A 20,690-nucleotide genomic window follows, 5' to 3' on the forward strand; every position below is an offset into this window, starting at 1 on the left:
GTGTGATTGGTGGTCAGGTTTTTTTTTTTTTTTTTTCATGTAATATTTTGCCAGTTGTCTCCTAAGAAACAACATCACCTAGATAAAGAGAATTTTGCTGCACTCATGAAAAATGACTTGTGCAAAAGAAAAGGCTTATTGCAAAGAATCCAGCGTATCTGTTACATACTGCACGTGGTACATGCATACCATGGTAACCTGGCAAACAGAGTAATCAAAGCATAAGAAAAGTCTTAATGCCCACCACTGTGCAAAATAGCAGTAAACTAGATAGTAAAAGGTAAGAAACAGCAGCAATACCAATAATAGAAGCAAAACAAAGTGTATAAAAAGACATGGAGATAGCAAGCGTATGGGGCTATACTGCTTAAATTAGTATGGTATCCATATCGCACAACTGCCAAAATGTATAAAAGAACACTGCATTACACATCCAACTGGCACTCTTTGTACCTGCTCACTCCTTTCCTAGTCAGTTAAATTGATGCATATCAAGATGTTACAAACACCAGTCGGCTACACTAAAACAGTCAATAATCATGCATTTTAACTGGGAGAGCCGATGGAGTGCTTTTAAAAGAAAGTTTGGCCAGCTTTACCAGTGTTAAAGGGACAGTAACACCAAAAAATGAAAGTGTATAAAAGTAATTACTATATAATGTACTGCTGCCCTCCCTGTACTAGTACAACTGGTGTGTTTTCCTTAGAAAGACTACTATAGTTTATATAATAAAGCTTCTGTGTAGCCACGGGGGCAGCCATTTACAGGAGAAAAGGCACAGGTTACTTAGCAGATAAAACCCCATTATATTCTACAAAGCTTATCTGTTATAGTAGGGTTTCTGTTGCAAACTTACCAGGTTTTACCAGCGCATGGCAACTGTACATTATATTTTAATTACTTTAAAACACTTTCATTTTTTGGTGTTACTGTTCCTTTAAGAGCTGATCTGATAGCACATCCATGGTTCTTCCTGTGCTCTCTATATGTGGTACTTTGCTTTACAAACATACATCAGTCCAACAGGACACAAAGCTATATAAACCACTACCATACAGGTCAGTCTGTGTTTGTGGTGGATTTAACCAAAATTGAATTGGCATTAGTATTTTCTGAAACTATGAATACTCAGGATATTTATTGGTTTATATGGGTTGACTACACCTCTTGCAAAATAATATAGTGTTTAGCAAGGAGGTGTGGCTTCCTCTTTGGCTGCCTCTGACTCTCAAGGAACAGGTCACTGAGCCTGGGATCAGAATAGGCCTTAGTAAAGCCTTATTGCCCCAGAGATTAATACCTACTCTGGTGAAATCAGGGACAGTGACCCCATTAATGAGGACCAGTTAGATAGTTACTCTTGTAAGAGCACTCACTAGGAGCGTGAGATAAAGGGGGTACGAAGCAAGAGCAGCTTGGCTCCACCAAGGCAAGTAGCTGGAAGTATCCTTATATACAGGCAATGTTGCCTCAGCATAGGGCCACGGTTTAAGACATAGGAGACAGGCAGTATCTCAACCCTGTTCCACAGTCGGCTGTAGAACTCTCAAGCTAGGGGTTATCAACGAGAGGACTGAGGTATCTATCCTGACTGCTTCCAAAGGGGTGCCAAGCTGACCAGGTGCATTTATCCTGCCCAGACTCCCAAAAGAGGTGGGATAAACCAGTGTGCATCCTCTCTTTTTTGTCCTCAGAGTACACCTATCATATTTAACATCTGTATCTGCATTGTGAGTATAACCCTGCATTGCTACTTGTCTATGACAATAAATCTATAGATCTATAGTTCAACTGCAAGGACCTTCTGGCGTCCATCTTTGCTAAATTGCACTGCACATTGCTACAGTGAGTTGTAGTTTAACTACACCCTTGTTCCGCATGGTCTCTTCCATATAGCGAAGGCCCATCCTGTCTAAGAGAGTCACATGTAACCCATTCTCTAACCCACACTAGCCTGGGTTTTGACTATTTTATAGCCAAATAGGGGTTAAAATTCTTTAACAACTTTAATATTTTCCTAGTTTATTAAAACATTTGTATTTTTATCCTCATTAAAAATTAATGGAACAATGTCACTCTCACTTGTGTGCAAGTACTTTTCCACAAAAAATGCATCCGAGAATATTCTGACCGAAAGCTTTTATCTGAAAAAGATGACTTTACTAACAAGGAAATTGTGGGGACTGAATGTATAGGCAAATAACAGATTATAGTACTTAAAAATGTTTTATAATACTAAACATAAAACAATGTAAAAAATAATGTTAATTTCCACTGCTTTCCAATAAAAATATCACAGAGAAATTAATAAAATTATATAATAAGGGAACTGGTCAGGGATCTTCTTTCTGCTGTTTAAAAAAAATTGTCATTGGCATAAGCTATCTATATACAAAAATGATAATGAACTGCATGTTATATGAAGGTGCTAGTGCAACTATCTAGTGTATACTTTAAAAGTAGTCTTTGAGCCTTGCTGATAACACAGTTCCTGGAAAATTCCATGGCTGATTCAAACATCACATTTGGCAATTTCAAGAACAGAACACAGGAAGGCTACTTCCCATGGTATTCAAGCCAGTCTTTGTGCCGGAGTTTACAAGTAAATGCCAAGGAACAGGTCATCAGTAAATATGTCCATGAAGATTTCCGCTTTCCTTAACTCTATGCCTGCTTATTTACTGCCTTTTATTTATTACATGTAGGTATTACTGTATTTGAACAGATACAAACTTTAAAACTTTATAGGTCCATACCATGGGCCCAGAGACCCACGACCCCTTCTTGGATCTGAACTCAGATTTATCATAAATAATATTTTTTATCATTTATCATAACTTTGTAACTAGAAACCCCTGTTTTTGAAACTACATGCACAGATACTAAATACCACCGAAACAGGTGACAAGGAAATATGCAGTCTCCTCTTCTGTATGGTAGTAGCTAATTTGGCCAGATCAGTTATACTTTCATTGTACTTCTATATTTTTACTTAGCCTTGGAGTCCTCCCACAGTCCCCCATTTTGTGTATTTTTTCCTTAAGAAGAGTTATTCTGCAGGCAGAATAGCCGAGCTTTCATGCGGCTGTAGCACCCACACACCCGTCCCTTTAAATGCTGGTCTTATGCCTTTAAAAATCGTTGCTGGCCTGAGCAGTCTCCCTCCTTTAAATGTCACAACAGGGCTGTTTAAGGCCTCGGTGGGCCCAGGGCAAAGATACGGTTGGTTGTCCCCCCCCCCTTTTGTGCCACACATGGCAAATTTTTTGACCATGCCCAATTTGTGGCCACACCCCTAGATAACACACCTATTTTACAAAAATATATCATTACTACAGAAAATGGATGAGACTATTAACCAAAGTTATGCCAGTAAAATCACTGTAGAAATGGCAATAAGCTCTCCGTTAATTTCACATAAACCAGTAAAATGAAAAAAAAATGGCGGATTAGCACTCCATTAACTCTACACATACCTTGTGCCTGCACATTGCTTGGCCCTCTCTCTCCCTCTGATCCTCTCCTCCTATACGAGACCAACATAACCAAATTTTGTTGGAAATTTTGTATTGCATATGGCTTTGTGCTGGATTTATAGTTCTGTATGAATTAAAATTATATATCATGCACAACACTACTGCATTATCAACCCAAGACAGCTGTGCCTGTCAAAGTGATAAAGATTGAAAAATAAAAATGTTATAGGTCCTTTAATTAAACCACTAGCCCCTATTTTGCCACTTCTCTTTTTACATTTTCTGTGGAATTATTAACAGGTGAATTATAATTATTTAGCTTGTGTGCCGTCTCTCCCCTTAAAATAAGGCTTCTAGGAGCACAGCTCCACAATACTGGAGATCTGTAATAATATTGTTTTAATTCACACAAACGTAAAAAAAAAAAAAAATTGCAATGCTTGTTTCCTGTATGTTATTCAAAAGAATTGTGAAGACCAGGAAGCAGAGAAAAAAAGAACAAACATCCCTTCTCTCAGAAAACTATTTTGATAGGGCAGTTAACATAAGGAAATATCAAATCTATCAAAGAGAGGTAATAAGGTGTGATTCATTGGTGAGGTCTATGAATAAAAGGATAAAAATAATGATTGATATTTTTACAATAGATTGTTCTGTACACTTTTTAGGCACTGAACTGATCTTTTAATCATGCTATATTTGATTTAGCCAGCTAAATTAAAATAAATAATTTAACTGGAAATACTATATGCAGTTTAAAAGGGTAGATTATTATTCCACGGATATCTAATTTTTTCCATAGCATATCTAGAAGTAGTTAGATCTGTGCACACAGGTCTTAAAGTGGACCTGTCACCCAGACATAAAAAGCTGTATAATAAAAGCCCTTTTCAAATTAAACATCAAACTCAAAATCATTTTTTCATTACCACATCCTATTATAAAAGCATTTAAAAATCCCAGCTGTCAATCATATATTGCCTGCCCCGCCTTTATGCCTTAGGCAGAGGTGGAGCAGACAGTTACTTTCACTTTCAATTCAGAGCTTCTTAGATGTTGCTGCTCTCCTCACATTCCCCCTCCCTCCTCACCATGTCATTTTGTAACCAGTGCATTGGCATTTGTATCAGGTCCCCCCATACTGGCACAGAAACAAGATTTTGGCAAGATGCAATGCCTGCTTTGATAACAGTGTCCACAAAATGGCACCTGCCTGCTTGCTGCAATTGTGAATTCCAAGGCTGAAGAAAATAAGATTCAAATAATTTATATAGTGTAAGTAAAGTTTATTTTGCTTGACAAACACAATAGAAAACAATTTGGAATTATTTCTTAAGGTGACGGATCCCCTTTAAAAGGAGAAGGAAAGGCTAATAAAGAATTAATCTCAAGCTGCAGGCATACCTTCAGTTGTCTCAATAGTGCCCTTAAGTCTACCCATATTTCTTCATTCAGATGATCAGAAGCCTCATAGGAAAAAAAATGCTGAGCTCTGTAAAGAAAGTTCCCATAATGCCTTGCTCCTGCACCAAGACCAAGGTGCACATAGTATGTAAGACTATGAGAAAGCTCCTGCCGATTGCCTCAGATCACACATTCCTAAGGGGGGGGGAGAGTGAGTTCTTAGCATTCTTGAGGGAGGGGGGAGCAGGAAAGGGGAGAGAGGAGAGAGCGGTCTCTGGCACAGGAAAACAAAGAGACAACAAATCCTGTTTCGTTTGACAGAGTACTCAGTGCAGCGTTTCTGTGAGTGCTTATGGCTGTATTTACCTAGACCTTTCTGATAAAGCTCACTTTTTTACCTTTCCTTATCCTTTAACACAAAACAAAATAATATTTATTGACAAGGGCCAATGCAATTGCCTTTCTCAAAGTACTTCATAGATTTTCATGATATTTACCAGAAATCCACTGCGACCTCTTCTAATAGTCAAGAGTTTCCCCCTGCTTTCTGTTCCTTGCCCAGTAGGTTACAAGTTACATTCTTCTGGTGGATTGGTACTATTGTAATTGTATGTTACTATATTGGTATTATACTGAAACAGTTTCACTTTGTAAAAACAGACTACATTGTGTGCATCTTACCAGAAAAAGCAGACCATGTTTGCAAATGCTATTTAAAGACATTTGCAAAAAGCCCCTAAGTAAAAACCATTTCTGTATTTTGTGCATGAGCAGGCTGGCCCGAACAAATCTGCAGTTATAATCAATGTGTCATTAGAACATGCTTATCATTTTTCTTAGTTGGCAGATTGGAAGTCCATTTCTCTCCATACATAATGCGTAGTTCTGCCAACAGTAAATTGCTTTTCTGCCTCTTACATTACAATACATGGAAGCCCATTGTGTTAAAATGTATTTAATGGCAACAAACTTGTCATTTAACAGTCACTGTTTTGGTGTTAGTGTCCATTCCATTGTTTGAAGCAGACAAGAAGTCGACACTTAAGTGTTATTTTGAGTCAGACATTTTGATTTCACTGAAGTTTAAAGCAAAGTAAAAATGTATCATTCCAAAAAATGCAATTACTTTCTCTTTATTTCAACTGTCCATTAAAAAAAACGTGGAACAATCCATTTGCTTTGGTTTAATTAGAAAAACTCCTGATTCAATTCCATATTTACCAACAGACTATAATTAATTAATAACAACAACAATAAGGATCTGAATCATTATATATAAACATTATATATATTTTATGTGGTCAAATAATTACTAATGTTTCCTTCCTGTGTGCCATAGTCCTTCAAGGTATTACAGGTATGGGACCTGTTATCCAGAATGTTCGGGACCTGGGGTTTTCCGGATAAGGGATCTTTCCATAACTTGGATCTCCAAAACATAAGTCTGCTAAAATTCATTTAAATATTAAATAAAACAATAGGCTTGTTTTGTCTCCCATAAGGAATAATTATATCTTAGTTGGGATCAAGTACAAGGTACTGTTTTATAATTACAGAGAAAAAGGAAATCATTTTAAAAAATTAGGATTATTTGCTTATAATGGAGTCTATGGGAGATGGCCTTTCCGTAATTCGGAACTTTCTGGATAACGGGTTTCCGGATAAGGGATCCCATACCTGTATTTTTAAATTCAAATCCAGCAGTAAAGCAAATACTTTCAGACCTACACTGAAGCACAGCCATGTGGTCTAATACAAGTCTATTATTACAGGTGCCATCTAGGATTTTGATTTTGACCAGCAATCTCCATTTACAATGTTGATAAATAATAATTTGGTCCATTCTATCTACCCATCACTAATAATGCTACAAAAATATTCATTTAAAAAAATACAAAACAAAACCCAGAGTTACAAAAATAAAAAACCTTTAAAAATAAAAATAAAGTCCACATACCACAAGAAAGAGCCCTGTAAACTGCTTTACTTTCTTTTCAAGATTATATGCGCATGGTTGCCCTCCTTTTTTGCCATATGCTGATTTAGGGCACAGGGTTCTTGCTACACATACAAACATATATGCTACACTACTGGGTGGTAGGTTGCTTGTGCACTTAGCCACAGAGAAGCAGCAGGTGAAGGGCTGCGCCAGTACAACATCATAAGCCAGCTAAGCTTCTACCATGGGTATCATTAATAACAAAAGCCATATCCTGCTGTGTTTACCAGTGACCTGAAGATAGCAGAACAGTAAAGAGAGTATGGAGGTAGATGTGATGAAAAATATTGCTAGACTGGTAAATCGCCTGCGCAGCGTGTGCCATCCCACCGGCGACTTACATTTTCGCCGGTGGGATGGTAGTTCGGGGAGATTAGTCGCCCGTGACAAGGGAGATTTGTTGCGGGCGACTAATCTCCCCATGTGCCAGAGCCCTTAACTATTTGCATGCCACTTAAACCTGAGCTGAAGTGTTTTAATCACACTGGAAGCAATTCTGTGAAATGATAAACTTTAAAATAATACTACAACACCCTAATTTAAACCATACACTTTGAACTTTAAAATGATCAGTTACGCTTTCTTAATTATGCTATATGTTAGTCCTGAAATGAACACCCAGGGGTCCATTCATTAAAGCACAAATTTTTGCTGGTTAAAAGCACGATTGGAAAAAATTCGGAGTAACCACGATAATTTCTAATGTTCAAAAATGTCACAAAATTTTTTTTTGCGGTCGTATAAAAATATTATCACAATCTGAAAGTCAAAAAATTTTCGGATCCAAACGATCATAAACGGCGCAAAAACTTTTCTGGTTCTGTAAACTTTAATGCATGATGTTGGAAACCTTCCATAGGACTCAATGGCACTGTACAGATCCAACCTGGTCAAAAGATACCAAGTCATGATACCAAAGCTTGAATGAATTCCAAAATGGTTGTAGGCTTTGCGAAAACTGACTTTTTTGTGGAAGTTAACGAAAACCACAATAAAGTTGAGCAATTTTAATGATACTATCGTGGTCATTACAAAAGTTCTATAAATTAAAAATAATATAATTTTTCTAAAACAAAAAATGGGACCCTACATGTCACTATGCTATTGGCCAGTGCATCTTAAAAAGAAACCCAAGTTTAAGAACACTACACTAGGATGTATAAATATGTAAAACTTTTCTAAACAAGTTTTAACTTGTACAACTATGGTCCTATGGGTGTGCCTGCAGATATGGCAAATGATCTTTAAAGAGCTACACGGCTTTGTTTTGAACCTTCTTTGCTGTACATTATATACCAAGGTATCTGACTCAGCATCAGCCAAGAGGCATGGTAATTCCACTGCTGGAGTTACACTGGCTGAATAGGACTTCGGCCTATAAAACATGGGGTAGTGCTGTCAGGGAGAACCATGGCGCTCAAATTGCCCTTACCTACATTTCATAAGAAAGAATAAAAAAAACCCTACCTGTGGCAAATGCTAGTGATATGAAGCTGGGATTGTGCAGAGATGCTTTGGACGATAATATTACTTGGCCCTGCTCCGTGTATTTTCTTACATAAATGTTACAAAGCTGAATCTGCCTGCAGGTTAAATTTTCCTTATCAGCAAGAAAAAGAGACAGCAAGAATGAAAGAGGAATAATGTTGCGCCAAGCTTTATGACATATGGAACTAGTCGTGTGAAAAATGAGCTAAAAATATTCTTCTTATTTTAAATGACTGATCAAGAGTGCAGTTGTATCTTCTTAACCTCCATATAACTCTGAACAGTTCTGCTTTCAGGGCTAAAAATGGTTTCAGAAAAAGAACCAGTGGTTATTTTATGAAACTCTTTGTATAACTAAATGAAGGACAAATTTCCTACTGAGTGGGCAGAAATTGTTTTTAAGCTGACTTGTTGGTGGAAAGTTAGAATAGTGTCCAAACATTAAAATGTTTAATAATGGAATGTGCATACTACAGCCAGTACTGTATTCATGTTTGTCTTGGAAGCCAATGGTAAATAAGTATCACTGGAGAAGAAAACTAATGCTAACATTTATCTACACAAAAAGAGATTTACCTGATTTTTACATTAAAACTTTCCATGAAACAAGTTTTGGATTCGGCCTTATTGCTTAGTCAAACTTAATCCAATCATGAAGGTGATTTATTAACATTTGAGTGATTGTTTTGCTGTAGTTCAAGAAAATTGTGGGGAAAAACATGCTATTTCCGTTGTTATTGATTTAGGACTACAGAAAGACAAATGCAGATTTGTAGCCAGTTAACCACCAATTACAGAACAGGAATGATTTATCTATAAAGTCACCTCCTAAATTCAGTTTGTGCAAGTACACAGAGTACTTTTCTAATGAATGCTTGTAAGAGCTAGTAGGAGTGATACATCACTTCCTATAAGGAAGTCTATGTTCTTACATTTCATTATTATCTGGGCACTGGCAATCTAATTATCTACCTCATAAAGACCATACATTTGCGCACAGACAGAATTTTAGGCTTTGATCACACTGGCATAAGTTGCAAGTGATTTACCAGAGAAGGTAAATTATCATCCATATTAGCAAAGGCCTGCTATTACACTGAAATTCTTAGTGGAAACACTGCATTGCTGGTAAAAAAAAAAAAAAAACATGGCAAGCTGCAGGTATTTGATAATTTTGCCGTTTATACCTTTATATATTTTAAATCGGGGATTAGTAAAACTCTGCAAGCTCTAAATTACTTGAAGATATCAATCAGTTCTTTAAAACAATCTCTTATTATCATCACTTTCATTTCAAAATTTCTAGACGTTTTTCTTTATGTGGGCATAGACAACTAAAGGTGGCCATACACGGGCCGACTATAGCTGCCGATATCGGTCCCTTGGACCGATTCGGCAGCTAATCGGCCCGTGTATGGGGAGAGCAGAGCGGCCTGGCCGACCGATATCTGGCCTGAAATTAGCCAGATCTCGATCGGCCAGGTTAGAAAATCTGGTCGGATCGGGGACCGCATCGGCTCGTTGATGCGGTCCCCGATCCGACTGCCCCATTGCCGCTCACATAATCCGATCGTCTGGCCCCAGGGCCAAACGATCGGATTATTATTTTTTTTACCTAAATGGTCCCCGATATCGCCCACCCGTAGGTGGGGATATCGGGGGAAGATCCGCTCGCTTGGCGACATCGCCAAGCGAGCGGATCTGCTCGTGTATGGCCACCTTAAGTGTTAATCATTGGGTCATTAAAGTTGGCCATACACGTTCAGATTTTAGTCTTCTAAGGAAGGTTCGGATATCGGTCATACGTTTAAATGCAACAATCTAAAACTAACATTCAGACTGAAATTGTAGGATAAAGCCCTTAAAGGAGACATATCCTATAAAAAAGAATGTACCAGTGAATTATACTCCTCTAAATATAGAAGGATTGTGCTTAAAAATATTGTATTTCAGGCTGATTTATTGAGAAATTCCACAAAAACCCCACTAGCCCCGCCCATTTGTGCCACTTCCTGCTGGCTGAATTCTCTGGATGAGCTGGGGAGCCGGCGGCCCTCCGTACCCTGCACTGTAGGATAGGAACCAATCAGCAGCTAGGCTGACCTGATAGGGAACTGAAGCCTGTCTTTGCTTGTGTGAGTGCAGGGCTGTGATTGGCTCTCCCCCTCCTACTGTGCTTCTGGCAGGGACCGTTAGGACACGCCCACTCTCCATTTCAAACTCGGACAGAGAAGTGATAGGATCTATAGGGAGCTCCAATAAAGGGGCCATTGTTACAGATAGGGTTGATTTTTAGCACAAAGTGAAACCAGCACCGTATATTATTCATTATTGCCTACAAAATTAGTATTGTTACCATTTATCCAATATGTCTCCTTTAAAATACAAATCGGAGGATGTTCTGAACATGAAATAGTTGGCACACAACAACTGTACAAAAGTAACTTCCATTGTAGGTCCCCCAAAAATATCGCACAATATTGTACAATACATTCTCAGATTTTTTTGTTAGCAGACTGAAATGTTCTAACCTGGGCAACTGGCTAAACAACCGATTGCCATGTTAAAAATTATCGGGGCGTTAATTCAGAGCCCACACACTAGGGGGCTGATTTACTAATCCACGAATCCGAATGAGAAAAATTCGGATTGGAAAACGAACATTTTGCGACTTTTTCGTATTTTTTTGCGATTTGTCGCCGTTACGACTTTTTCGTAAATTGCCGAAACTTTTTCATAGCCATTACGACTTTCGGGAATTGTCGCGACTTTTTCATAGCCATCATGAGCTTCGCGAATTGTCGCGACTTTTTCTTAGCCATTACGACTTTCGCGAATTGTCACGACTTTTTCATAGCCATCATGAGCTTCGCGAATTGTCACGACATTTTCATAGCCATTATGACTTTCGCGAATTGTCGCAACCTTTTCATATTGAGCGCTCGAAAAATTCGCAAAACAATTCGCGAAAAAGTCGCAAAATACCGATCATTACGAAAAAAACGCATTCGGACGCTTTTCGGACGTTCGTGGATTAGTAAATGTGCCCCCAGGTTTCATACTTTTTTACCGCTACCTGTATGGTCAGCTTAAAGAGGAGCCTATCAGGTGCATTGCTGCAGGTTTTCAAACGGTAAAGAAACCAATCAGATTATGTGAGAAACCATTAAATCTATAGCCGGCCACTAATATGTCCTTAAATTTCTCCAATGTTTAATGGGCAAATTCTTTACAAAGAACTCTATAAAGAAACGGGACAATGCAGTTGCTATAGTTTCTTCCATGATTTATGTGTATTTGTTGTTTTAGCTGTGTTATTTGGTAAAAATATCACAAACAACATCTGTTCAAAGCATTAAATGGGCTGACAAAAAAAAGAATTTGAAGACAGATCTTCCTGTGTTAAAAATATCAATATTACACAAGGTAAACAACAGAGTTTTAAACAACCTTTATCATAAAACTCTGTTGTTTACCTTGTGTAATATTGATATACTTTTGACCAGAATGTTTGTTAAATGTCTATGGTTGCTGTAAAATCCACCCAATGGCAGCAGCACTCAAAACACCCCTTGCAACTTGTCACTGCTTCCCATATTAATCTACAGAAAATGCTGTGTCTAAAGAACATGTAGCAGGGACTTATGTCTTACATTTACATTCAATTCTTACATTAGAATAAAGGTGTCAATGAGCACTGAATTTCCTGTAAACTTCTCATAAAACCGTGAGAAATAAAAAATGAAGACCAGTTAAAAAGTTACTAGGAAGAAGTTTGAGGTTTTCTAGGAGATAAACATGCAGCGCACCTCCCACTCATGGCCAGTGTCTTTCCCTAGCTTTTGTACTCAACTTTTTATCTTAACCATTGTTAGTAAATGAGCCTAAAATTGTTTTAATGATCACGGTATATAAATACATTGGAGCATGAGGTGGTAATTTATCCAAAAAAAAAAAAAATAAATAAAACTGCAAATAATGGATTGGGGTTTTCCACTTAAGAACTTGTTTAACAGAAACTATATTTTTGATGTGACTTGATATACAAATGTATAATTATACTTTTAAAGTATAATTGTTTAGGACATGTTTGATGTCTTTTGTATGAGGCACCACAATTACTAGTATGTCAAATTACATTTTAAAAATCAATTATTTCATAATTATGAGTTTTATTCTTAGATCATAGCCAAAATGTCTTACGTCTATAGCTGGCTGACTATAAAGACAGTCTGCTGGGTTCCAACTATAGCTTGGCTTAAAAAGTAGTTTCTCTGATACAATACAGATTAGAACCCCCCCCCCCCCCCCAAAACCAAATGAAAAAAAAAAAAAATAGAATGGCATAACCAAATTTGGGCTATGGATTCAAGTCTATCAATTTTAATGTATTAAGCAGCCTTTTACTATAACCTACTACTATTGCTCACCCCTTAGTGGTTCTATCACTACACATGAAAGAACAGAAATCTATTTTATGCTGAAAACAAGTTGTACATCTTGAAACAAAGCAGTCTCTCTGTTATCTATTTTAATATCATGTTTGTCAAACCTCAAAACAGAAAATGTTTAGGTCTATCTGGCCCAGTCAAACGCCTAAAATAATCTGGAATACATTGCCAAACCCTACCTATAAAAGTGCTTCTTCCTACCTTCACATTAACTCATGCTACGTTCATTCACTATTTTTTCCATCAACATTAACAATACATGTTCTGATTGTTATAATTACTAATTTATAAGCTCTGCCTGTGGTCTAAAACCTTGTAATCTGTTCGGTCTGCATCGTTCTACATGGCATTTAGCAAATGTGAAATTCTTAATCTATATACAATAACAGTATGACTTTTGTGTTCTCATCCCTTCAGGGAGAGACTCGCGGAGGAAACTTGCCAGTTCTCAGTGTCTTTGTTCTCTCAGTGCCTTTGGACATTTGTTCATTCAGCCCACTATAACTAGAATTCCATCCATTATCTGCAACTCACTTATCTTTTTTTCGGCCTCTCCCATGAGAACTGAGGAAATGATACCTGGTGTGTTCACATATAAGAGAAGATGCCATTCCCTTGAGAATTAATGAAAATGATACCTTGGGGTGTAACAGAAGATGCAGTAAACTTTTCCATTTATATAACTTTATCGGAACAGTTTTTCATTGTGTGGGAAGACTGAAGATATTATGTTCAAAAGGTCACATTCTAGGAAAAACTGATGAGGACCAATGCAATTTTCCTTCTTTTTAAATGCACAATTTACAGGTCTCTGTAAATGTAATTCTAATTTCCAACACTGACTCTGCACATTGGTCTTTTTTTATGTGTATATCTTTGCTTATTCTTATGCATGGCAACTTGCCTCAAAGACCAGTGGAAAACATGATAAAAAAAAAACCATAGCATGGTTATTGCTTTACCTAGCAATAATTTAGCACTAGGTATACTTAAACTATAGGAATAACGTCTACATCACTAAACAGGATGATTTTTCAAAGGAGTAAAACAATAACTGACAAAATACTCTAAAAGCTTGTAAGCAAACTGGATTTGTAATAATATTGTAAAAAAAAAAAAAAAAGTTATAGTTACTTATAGTTCATATAAAACCACAGTAGGGTGCAGCCACCTAGTGTAGCAGGTCAATCTACTGATTTCTCAACCTTATAAGTAATGCTGAAACTCTGAGATTAACTTGGTTAATCGCACAGTTATCATGTATTAGGATATATACGCTGTGCCTGGGAGTATTTTTGGAGAATTTTGTGTAGTATTTTGTTATGAACCCTTTTCAGTTTGAGATATATGTACCATAATGTTCCAGTTACATGATATTAGTTATACATGGAGACAATGGTGCTGTATAGTAGGCAGCTATTATTGTATCTCCAAACCTAGGAGAATCAGGTTAGCCTGTGGCTTGGCAAGATGTGTCATTTGAACACACTCTCCACTTGTTTAAACATCTTTAGAATCGGCTCATCCGTAGGCATTTTCAAACTTACTTTCCTGTTATTACTCTTGCAAGCCCATGGGAACAAACTGCCCTATGATTGTATCTGCCATTGTGGTGCTGAATCATTGACGTTGAATTATAAAGCATTAAAAGGATATTTGTCCAATAAATTAATCATATAAAGCTAAGCTTTAAAGGGGAACTCCACCCTAACAACCTAAGCTTTTTAAAAAGTAAACATCAAAAAAAGGCTGCATATTTTTAAACAGATGTATATTGATACATCTATCTAAAAATATGCAGCCTTTTTATGATTTTTAATGTAATATGGTTTGGAACAGTTACCAAAGCCTAGCCCCCTGATTTCCTGATGATTTGGCTGACTACTTTGAACTTAAACAAAATGTAACAGTAGTAGACTAACCTCAGCCTGCATCCTCCAAATCCCACAATTCCCTCCACACATAATGTCAATAAGGTAAGGAACATCACAGTGCAATGCATTGTGTGTTATGTCATTCCTGCATTCCGTCTGCAAGATGTGGAGAAGTTGTTACAATTTGTAACATGTGTCCCTCTTAGTCCCTCCTCCCCTGCCAGGATATCAAAAGATGCAGAAAGAGAAGAACGGTTTGTGGCTGGATTTCAGCATATAAAAGTGGTATTTATTCATACTTTTTGAAGGAACAGATTACAGACATAGCTATATTAGGGGTTTCTGAGTTGTATTAGTTCAGAAGCCAGATTTCCCCTTCGTACAATCTGCCACTAACCGTTCAGGACTGAAACGGCAGATAAGGAGGTAGAAACAATAGGATTTCTACCTTCTTCTGCCGATTCAGCCCTTACGGCAGATTTTGCTCAGGCGCCTGATCAAAATCTTTTAACTGGCCCGATCGGTGAGTCGGCCGATATCAGCAGCTTCCTGCGATATTGGTCGACTCACTGACTTGCCATACACACACACCGAATATCGTACGAAACGAGATTTCGTACGATATTATCGGTGCGTGTATGGCCAGCTTAAGGCTAATAGCACACAGGTCCTTATCTCTAGCTAAGAAAAGCACTGAAAAACATGGGTTCAGAATGTTAGCGCACACAGAGCAGATTTTGCTGCAAAAATACATTAGCCTAAATCTTTAACACATTTCTACTGTACTATTTTAACACAACCTAATTTAAAAAAACATCTTTGGAAACTACACCTTAAAAAATTGAGGGTATGTTTATACATTATTAATATTTGGAGAGATAAACGCCAATTTTTTTTCGAGCAGATTGACCAATACTGATAAACTTAGTTAAAGGTGAGCAAGCATCAACTGAAACTATTTTGACTATGTACCCTACTTCCTTCCCTCATCCAGCAGTAAAACAAATTGTTGGGTCGGGTATAAACTTCAGGTTACACTTAAAGTATGCAGCGTGGGAGAGAAGAATCCTGAAATGTGAAAACTCTCACACTTGGAACAGCTGGCATTTATTCAGCACAGGACCCAAAAACAAATTGCTGTAAACATACTCAACAGTTTTAACTTACATTCCTTTTCTATTTTTAGTGGTTTTTGGAGATATTCATATTTTTTAACTGCTAATGCCAGGCTTTGGGCTCTACTTAAAGTCAGCAACCAGAGGGATAGCTAAATGCATAGAAAGTACATAGAAGGTTAAAGTCACTTGGGCTCATTTATAAACACTAAGCAAATTTGCACCTGTGCAGTAACCCATGGCAGCCAAACAAATGTGCATTTTCATTGTTCAACCTGCAGGTGGCTGAAAAAAGCCAATCACTGACTGGTTGCTATGGGTTACTGCCCATGGGCAAATTTGCCTAGTGTTTATAGAGGAGCCCCCAGTACCCTCTTGGCTTTGAAAAGTGAGCTGTTAAGCCGAAAGCATTTCTGGCAGTATATAACTGGTAATATCTCTAAAACCACTAAAAAAAAGTGCTTAGGGGATTGCTTTGAATAGGTATTCACCCTTTTTTGGTTTGGATCCCCTTAAAATACTGTGTAATATTGGTGCCCAATGTATATTAACTTACTGAGAGAATGTTCCTTGTTCAGAAATAAATCACTCTGTGCTGCATTTAGTTCTGGACAACAGTGGTAGCTGTCAAAGAAATAAAAGCTCCTGTATCATTAAAAAATTTGTTGCATTTATAAGATACTCACTGAATTAACTGTATTCATTTGAGCCTTCACACTGGTTGATGCAATAATCAGTGAATATATTAAGGGGAGTTACACAACCAGCCTTACTTTCTGCTCTGTCCAGCTGATCGTATAACCAACAGCAAGAAACTGGCAGATGGGTGATTTAGGCAAACTGGACATAAATGAGGAGTCTTTAAGATTAAAACTAAGCAGATTCCAATGCTTGGTAAATCTTTCAGTCAATAACTGCACTGGTGGTACAGCTCCATGGCTCTCCTGTATGATTTAGTCATTTGAGCAGCTACCATGAAAAACAGATCTGGGCTTTTACTGATTTGTTACAGCTCACCATATAGCTTAAGAAATTGTACAATATTCCACTCCCTCAGCTATTAGGTCAAACAAATACATCTGTATATGGCTTGCCAGCTATATAGAAAACTAAAGAGTTGATTGATTGGACACATTTTGCAGAATACCCTTTTAGAAGTAAAAAATTAAACTGTGGTTTTATACAATACATATAAGGACCATTTTTCTTATACCAGGAATGAGTTCTCATAGAAGAAAACTTCTGTCAAACTTATTAGACAACCCATATAAGTGATTTGAATTAGCAATCACATGGCTGTCAGGGGCTGTGGGCAACTACTTTGCCCACACACACAAAGCCTACAGATCTGTGTTCTAGAATCAGTTTTGTACCAACATAAAGCCACAAGAGCAATTTATTTCAGTGTTAATCCTCAATTTTTTGTACTTTCACTAATTAGCAATTAATGTGTCATTTTAGCATTTTGGTGTTTACCATGTTCAGAAGAAAATTGTGAAACTACAACTCTAAGCATACTTTTTTTCCTTGGGCATTGTGGGGTGGATAAATCCCTGTAACCTAGCAGAAATAAAAAGGTGGAAGAGAAAAATAGAATATAATCTATGCAGCTGCTGGCTAGAAACATATCATCTGTAGCCAGCATAAAGTCTTTTTTACTGCTACTGGCCACTTTCATTACACAAGTCAAGAGATATTTGTAACTTATATTAACATATTGGTATGTTTATGCTTTAAGAAGCAACTGGATTATGCTTGTTACTCTCCGGCAACTGCATGGTTCACCCAGATAGCAAATATAATCACTGATACATTTCACTGTATTATTAGCCCTCTTTATAACTGAAAGTAGGAGAGCCAGCCACAACCAGAGCCATCAGATTTGAACTGAAAAGATTCCCATGTTTCATAAACACCAAAAGCTCACTTCAAGCAAAACAGTAGGTGGGAATCTGCAGCTGCAAGACAAAATGTTAACACCGACATACCCATGCATTTCCCAACAAAAGCAATGGATCACAGTACATACAATAACAACCAGTCATAAAAAAAGATGACTTGGGGGGCCTCTGTGGCTTCATGCAGCTGCATACATTTCTGCAAATAAAAAAAAGCACATTGTCCAACAGGAAACATTTAGCAAAAGGTTTACATCCATAGCTGTTAGCATTAGCATCTGGGTTCAATAATACATTGTCTACCAACACTTTAAGGTATGTGATAACACTCTTAATTCAACAGATGATACCTGCTGACATGCTCCCAAGCAAGGATGAAGCTCAGATGTTGCTATATACTACTAAAAAACACTGCTAGTTCAACTATAAGAAGGAATGGTGGAATGTGTAGAGAAATGAAAAATACTTCACTCATTAATCAATTAAGTATTTTAGGCAATAACATTTATATCATGCAGATTAAGGATCCCAGTGCAATTATAATATTTTCCTTATACTTGTTTAATAGGCACAGCTACGCAGCATACACCAGCATTGATAGCTATTCCTATTCCCAGTATTTATTTATCCACACAGCACAGATCAAAAATCCAGGGATCATAAATTCTTTTTCAGAAAGACAATGTGAAATATCCCAATAGCATTAGTTAAGAAACTGATGTAAGTGCTATGGAAACAGCATCTTAATACATTCATGGAACACTTAGAAATAAAAGGCAAGCTCTTGGGTCAGGAGTGTTATTTTATCTTTCTTCTGCACTTAAACTACTCTTATTTTTCTGCCTGAAGCTATGTTTGTGCATAGATACATTCACACAGCACTGACATGAGATAACACAGGGTTTCCTTTTCCTGCCTTAAAATAAAGCCAGTCTGTACAGCATTATGTGGCCACAACAGCATTTATCCTTAGCCAGGGAATGAAAGGTAAGCGTGCATTTCTGTAGATGGGCTCCAGGGAATAACCTGCATGGGCTTGTACATGAGGGAAGCATACAGATATGTCTGACATCCAGCCCTTCAGGTGTTGTTGAACTAAAACACGTAAACAGTACCTGCATATACACACACACAAATAAATGCCACATGGAAAAGATTGCACTGAAAGCCTATGGCAGGTCTCTGTGCACACTTTATGCCCAAACAAAGATGCCAGCAGCAACCAGTGGGCGCCTGGCATACACTCGCTACGGTAGGGTGCTGCCACCCGGTACTGGGGTATATCATTTAGCCATACAGGGCACAACAGTGAAAGGTGTTCAGCCCAACACAGCAGTGCTGTACGGCTCAATACTCTTACCCTAATCTTGCTCCTCCGCTGCCTCTCGGGATCCGAGTAGGTCCTGTCAACTGCTATGCCCGTGTCGCTGCCTGGCATTTTCCCGCTGCTGCCCTCCTGTTATCCAAGCAAATAATGACAACGCGGCTCCGACAGCAGCGGAAAGAAATAGTGGAGGTTCCGCAGCCGCCCGGGCTCTCTAGCAACCCCCAGCCACACGCAGTCTGCACATATTGACTGAGGGGAACGCTGCTCCCCTGCCTTCAACTTTCCTCCCACTGGCTCAGCGCCCAGTGCACACACTGCAGCCACACCGGCCTCCCCGCCGCTCTGTTTGGGCTGTGCTTGTGGGAAGTATGTGTATAACGCCCGGGTGTACTTGGGAGGGGCTTGCCGGAAACACGCCCACCATCGCTGCGCACCCTTTCGCCGCTGGGAGGGGGAACACCCTTGTGTATACAGATAGACTCACAGGCTCATCTCCGGGAAATTGAGTTGTGTCTTCAAAGAGAAGCGCGAAAATAATGGATCACAGCCCTTCCCTCGGGCGCTTGCACAAACATATGTTTCCGCCTCAAGGGAACTTAGATGAAATGATGCCCTAATAAACACTAAAACAACTAGTTAGAATTGATCTATTGACTCTGGAATGACATATTTACAGCAAGCGCTATGGCAAAATACTATTTTACTTGCCTATTGTGAGTTAATGAACATGTGAAAAATGAATCAAATTAACGCCATTTATAAGAATGGGAAGCGTTGGCTTACAATGCAGGTAGGCTATATAGCGTTCAGAAAGCCAGAAAATATAAGCCTTATGCAGGGTTGTGTTTCTTCTGGACAAATCTAGGGGTTTCTCCCATCACTTGTCATAGTTGGTTATGGCCATTAGGGGGGAACATTTTTTGTGTTTTGCCATTATTTTTTTATCAAAGGTTTTTCATTTGAATAAAACATCATAACAAAGGGTACATTTTCACATTGCTCAATCATCAAATGCATATACATTCTGTCATTTCAGCCAAACAGGTAGAAAAAACGCTGAGCTGTGTAAAGAAAGTTCCCATAATGCCTCACTCCTGCACAGACACCCAGACCAGTGTACATGCTCAGTGTGTAAGTCTATGGGGGAGATCCACGAACGCTCCGGATGCATTTTTTTGTAATGATCGGAATTTTTGCGACTTTTTTGTCGCCGTCACAACTTTTTCATATCTTGTACGTATTTTCTGCTACTTTTTCATTGCCGTTGCGAAAAAATCGTATTGTTGCGCCGAGTACGGAAGTTTCTGATTCATTCAAGCTTCGGTATCGTGACTTTCCTTGGGCCAGGTTGGAGCTGCAGAGTGCCATTGAGCCCTATGGGAGACTTTCCTTGGGCCAGGTTGGAGCTGCAGAGTGCCATTGAGCCCTATGGGAGACTTTCCTTGGGCCGGGTTGGAGCTGCAGAGTGCCATTGAGCCCTATGGGAGACTTTCCTTGGGCCAGGTTGGAGCTGCAGAGTGCCATTGAGCCCTATGGGAGACTTTCCTTGGGCCGGGTTAGAGCTGCAGAGTGCCATTGAGCCCTATGGGAGGCTTTCCTTGGGCCGGGTTGGAGCTGCAGAGTGCCATTGAGCCCTATGGGAGACTTTCCTTGGGAC

General features: G+C 38.4%; 1 protein-coding gene across 1 annotated transcript in view; it reads right to left on the minus strand.

Annotated features, from left to right (window-relative positions):
* Positions 1–19,364, minus strand: part of tmcc3 (transmembrane and coiled-coil domain family 3) — a 42,410-nt gene extending 23,046 nt beyond the window's left edge. Inside the window, 1 exon segment of the mRNA NM_001078793.1 lies at positions 19,067–19,364. Coding sequence (NP_001072261.1) covers positions 19,067–19,144 — 78 coding nt within the window. The 5' untranslated portion in view covers positions 19,145–19,364.
* Positions 19,365–20,690: the final 1,326 nt, after the last annotated feature.

This window comes from Xenopus tropicalis, chromosome 3, assembly GCF_000004195.4.
Source record: "Xenopus tropicalis strain Nigerian chromosome 3, UCB_Xtro_10.0, whole genome shotgun sequence".
Taxonomy (NCBI): domain Eukaryota; kingdom Metazoa; phylum Chordata; class Amphibia; order Anura; family Pipidae; genus Xenopus; species Xenopus tropicalis.